The sequence below is a fragment of the Brassica napus genome, chromosome C3 (genome assembly GCF_020379485.1).
Source record: "Brassica napus cultivar Da-Ae chromosome C3, Da-Ae, whole genome shotgun sequence".
NCBI classification, from domain to species: Eukaryota; Viridiplantae; Streptophyta; class Magnoliopsida; order Brassicales; family Brassicaceae; genus Brassica; species Brassica napus.
In genome coordinates this window covers 57,566,071-57,571,415 of record NC_063446.1, presented here as the reverse complement: position 1 = coordinate 57,571,415, position 5,345 = coordinate 57,566,071, and the positions used below count along the sequence as shown (strand labels likewise).

The 5,345-nt window shown below is 35.9% G+C and overlaps 1 protein-coding gene and 1 pseudogene across 1 annotated transcript; both read left to right on the top strand.

Moving 5' to 3' along the window:
- Positions 1–1,507: 1,507 nt before the first annotated feature.
- LOC111203800 lies at positions 1,508–4,441 on the top strand (annotated as a pseudogene).
- An 11-nt stretch (positions 4,442–4,452) lies between these two features.
- Positions 4,453–5,007, top strand: LOC125583396. The gene is made up of 2 exons (XM_048750266.1): positions 4,453–4,617; positions 4,691–5,007. The coding sequence occupies exons 1-2, from the start codon at positions 4,486–4,488 to the stop codon at positions 4,865–4,867; spliced, it is 309 nt and encodes a 102-aa protein (XP_048606223.1). The 5' UTR covers positions 4,453–4,485; the 3' UTR covers positions 4,868–5,007.
- Positions 5,008–5,345: the final 338 nt, after the last annotated feature.

Here is a 5,345-nt window from a genome sequence, read left to right as displayed (position 1 = left end):
GAACAGTCCGGTTGGTGTTGGGCCTGCATAGATGGGTCTAAGATTGGATTTTAGTTTAGAAGTGAAGTCGTGTCTTAGGACACTGTTTTTATCAATAGGATGACAAATAAAATATTAGAAAACTTAATAAGCTTGATAGAAAACAAATCTATAAACATAAAAAACTTGCGCTTGACCTCAAAATTTCATTTTCAACAAATTTGTTCATGTTTTCATATTTGGATCTTTATTTTAATCTACTTATTACTAATTTAACATTTATCTCTATTGATTGAGCTGTTAAACCAGTGCTTCCTTCTAATGCTTCTATCTAGGAATGATCATTCTGGATTATCTGATTTCGATTCATTTTTTAGATTTTTTGCTATTTTGGTTTATAAAACTAACTACCATATTGGATCTATATTTAATTTGGTTTGGTTCTATTTATAAACCATCGATTTTTGGTTTATTTGGTTTTATACAAAAACAACATAACAATATTTATCCTAGATAAAAATTATTTTATATGATTAGAAATCAGATTTATTTAAACATAAATATATATTCTTTACACTAAATTTAAAATATAATATTTTCTACTTTATATTTATATCATAATATTATTATATAAATATATTTCTAGAACAAATCTTTACCAATAAAAATCATGTTTTATTTAATTTGATGAAAATGAGAAAAACAAACAACTTTTTAACTTATAACAAAATACCAATTAGTAGAAAGGCCAAGACGGTTGAGAAATACAGAAAACATAGTTATGCAGCATTGGAACCAAATAATCATCTAAAGACTTGCATGTATATCTTCCCTCTCTATACATATAGAGATGAATTGTCAAAGACTAACCTCAACTTTACAATTGTCCTTACTTTATTTTCAGCAAGAACTGATGTAGTGTCCTCCCAAAGAAAAAGAAAACCTAACAAATAATTATCAAAATAGCATAGTTTGTTTAGACTTAAAAAAAAACAAGTACATAATTTAACTACTATTTATATTTTTACCTAATAAAAATTAAAATAATTATTTATTCAAACAATTTCAATTATTTTTGAATATGCAACCCGCCCGTAGGACGGACCGACCCTAGTATTATTATAAAAAAAGAGTTTAATCACTCCTCATGCCTCCACGTCGGCCGCCCGCTAGAAAAATTGATGGCTGTGTGCGTGACATCTGTCCAACTAATAAAACGTTTAGTTTCTTTTTCTTTTTCATGCAGTCCGTTGGGCCTGTCTTATTAATTTATATTTGATGTATTCTAAAAACTGCTTTTTAATTATGGTTTCTATGCTCTCCTTCTCCGTCGTAGCCATGTTCAGGGCTTCCGTGGAAACTGATTCGTATTCCTCTTGATCCAGCAGTCAATCGGCGCTGTAGCGAATCTAGAGTTTCCAGCGAACTGTTCATCTTCTTTCTACTGATCAAGTAATCAATCAATTACGAAATCGTTGCTATTAAATTCTCTCTAGATTCTCTTGTGTTGATATGCTCCTGCGTCGATATGCTCCTGCTTGATTCGAATGTAAGTTTCGTTTTAGAAATTTGATTGTATCTAAGTTGATTTTTCCCAGATTATAAGAATTTTCACTGAGCGTTTATGATCCGTTTATTGGTTGTGACTTTCTTTGATTTACTTTCAGGCAAATCTTATGCCAGGCACCGTTGCTGCTAGCCGTGTTCCGACCTTTGGTCCACATCTCACGTCGGGGTCGATGTATTCCACAACCGGTTTCGATGTGGCTAGGTGTAATCCAAACTTCAGGCTGTCAGACTGCTCTTTGTTTATTCGGTTCAGTGATGTAACCTCCTTGAATGTGTTGACTGAGCCGACTTCTCCACTAGCTGAAGAGTGTTCCTGTTTGGAGTCAAAGCGAGATGCTTGCTCTAGCAAACACCAGCTCTCAACTCCTGGGTAATCCTTTTTCGATTGTCATCATACTAACCGGAAATTAAATTTAAATTTCCATTATTTCATAGACATCATTGGGGAGATCACAGCAGTTATCTTTAGGGATATTAAAATGGGCTTTTTCCAATAGGGTCGGCCCGCTTCTGATTTCATAACCCTAAACCCGTTAATTTTTGTTTGGGTTAAATTAGGGCCGTTTAAAATGAAACGCGGGTTAACCCTAAACCCGTTAATTTTTTTTAAGAAAACAAAAGTAAACAAAGCGACATTGTTTCTTCTCTCAACTGTCACCATCTCATCATCGTCGTTTCTTCTCTCGACTCTCACCATCTCAACCAGAGACGAAATCCCAATCGCCTCACCATCTCATCTCTCGCCGCCTTAACGCCTCACCATCTCATCTCATCGTCATCACTCGTCATCATCATTACTTTACAGGGCAAACCAGAGACGAGATCCCAATCATCTCATCTCATCTCATCACGGTCACAATCAGATCAGCAAGCATACCATTTTGTAAGTAGGTACATTTGAAGAATGTTCTTTGTTCTTAGCTAGCAGAATATGGTGAGATCTTTTGCTTATGGATTTGTATGCCTAGTAATGAGAAAATTGAAAGAACTCGATATGTGACGATTCAAGCACTTTCTGGGTTTGTTAAAATCGATCTCTAGGTATGTGGGTTGGTCGAAATCGATCGCTAGGGTTTGTGGGTTTGCTGAAATCGATCTCTAGGGTATGTGGGTTTGTAGAATTGAGATTGTCTCTTGTTGTCTGAGATTGTATCTTGCTGTCTCAGATTATAGCTTGCTGTTTGGTAGACTGTAGGTTGTATCTTGCTGTCTGAGACTGTAGCTTGCTGTCTGGTTTAAGTATATATTTTTGGTGCTGTTGTGTCGTCCTGTATCTATGCGTTTATGAGCTCAAAACCTTAATGGCGTTAGGCGTTAGCTTGTTTGGTGTATTGTTCAGTGAAGATAAACCCATTTGAATGTTATTAGGGCACTTGATTTTTGATTGATTGTGTAGATGTCTTCTAGCTTTTCCATGTTGTGTCTTTAGCTAGCGAGTTTCCACTCTGAGATCAGCTTAATAATATACTCGTTACGTTGTGGGTTTCTTGCGTGTATGAATGTATCAGTGTGTCACTCACTGGTCGAGTTTGACTGTTTTAGCTTCTAGCTAATGAATCAAGCATCTTGTTGTTGGCTGTGATAAACTGATTATGTTGTTGGCTTGTTGCAGAGCAACGAGTGTTTGAAGAGACTCAAGAGTCAAGAGACTTGGAGAACAACAAGTGTTGGCTGACTTGAGAGTTTGAGTAAAGTTCTATTTATTAAAGTAGCTACAAAGTTGTGGTCAAGAGTTATACTTATACTTTGCATTTACATTACATGAATGTTAATTTGGTTTTTAATTTCAGTGACAAAAATGAATAAAAGACACATTTTGCATTTACATGAACATGATTATACTTGCAGTTTTTAACATTTAAATTTAAGTTGAATTTGATATGCAAAAAATTATTGACTTGTAAAAAAATTAAATGGGCTAACCCTGGTCTAACCCTAACCCTTATAAAAAAATAGGGTTAAAATAGGGTTGGGTTAAAACATGCCTCGGTGTATATTACACAAGGAAGGGCTTAACCCTAACCTTTTACACAACATCCCTAGTTATCTTACAGTTACGGTTCAATGCACGTGAAGTCATATGATTGGGTTGAGCCTGATCCATCAGAGCTAGACGATCCATTACAAGGTAATAGTCACATGTGAATCCCCCAGTTTAACTTCCGTTTAATACAAATGATCTTAAAAATTCATCTCTGACTAATTTATTGTTTACTTTTATTCATAGCAAGACCCGCAAAGCTGGTCAAAGATATGACGGCTCCTTGCCCAGCAACCACACTGTACAATCTTCGGTATCTTATCTCCTTCGTACTCTCCTATATACTCATGGAAGACACTGAAACTACTTCCGGAAATCCCCAATCCGTGACTTGCCTGGTAATATAACACAAACTTAACCAAGACACACCACCTTGGTGTTTCTACTTTCATAACACTTTGTCAAGAAATCATGGTTTATATAGGTTAACATAACTGGTTTACGTTTATCTATTGTTACTATGGAAAATGTTGTTGATGATAATGATGATATATGGAAAGCAGGTGAGATTGAAGTGATATCAAATGTGACATGGCTTGAAGAGTATCAGCCTCCAGATAACTTTGTGATATGGAAAGTTCCTTACAGAGGTCCTGTGATTAGAAAATGGGATATTATAAAAAGACTTAAAAAAGGGGAAAGAAGAAAAGCTTTATCATCTGGAGAGTAAAATTTGGTGAACCATTCAGAAGGCTTGCTTGCTTTGTGGTCAAAAAGTTCTCAGTGACCAGTATCATCCTATTTCATTATATGATAAATGTTATACTACTGCATACATCTTTATTACTATCACTTTACTACTAGGCTGGAGATGGTGTTAACCCTCAGGATACTCAGACCCCCCCCCTTCCCCCCCCCCCCCCCCCCCCCCCCCCCCCCCCCCCTTTATTTTGGACATGGAAGGAAAGACATTCACCTTTCAAGTTAATGTTAGTGCATACAACTTCACTGCAAATCATCAGACTTTCACAATCACACGGATTCTTAATGGAAGTGATCGTGCACCGCTCCCTGATTTCGTTGATACTGTGAGTGTTATGATTGTTTCGTCTTGATATTTTCAAGTTCAGTAAATTAATATAGATTATTGGACGTGTGTAGGTAGACAACGTGAACAAGAGGGAGGACATACCAGTTGACAGAACGGTTCTTGCTAAGGTTGAAACTGGAGTTGGCAGTCAGCAGGCAGCACCAGATGCGGTATCAGGCCCAGATGGTGGAGAACCACAGAGGCCTTCAGCCAGAGCAGCTTCGAAGATGGTACAGAGACGCGTCTAGCTTAGTGCTTTGTCACCAGATTTGCTTTGGCATCAATGTTGGGTTTTTAATATTAAGGATGTGGTGTTTGCATCTGTTTTTTTTTAACTTTCTGAACAATCTGCGTTTTCTGAATTTTCAATAAAATTATTTTGGTTTTATGGTTTGTACGATTTTTTTAATTTTATGCAAACCTTTAATGTTTTTCCCCAAAGATACTGTCCATTATCAAGAAAATATTAGCAAAAACCACAGACATTCTATAATAATATACTATCCGGCCTAAGACGTTATTAGGATCGGCTCATTCATTACATATGCCCAGTCCTTAATGTAGGTAAATTAGTCATATTAATAACCATAGAAAATGGGTCAGAAAGTCTTAATGCTGATAAAATAACTAATTATTTCCGTAAAAAAATTGTGTTTGTTTTACGGTTGCACAAACTATTCTAACTGCCTTAAATCTTTCATCTTAATTTACGATCTTATTTTTCAA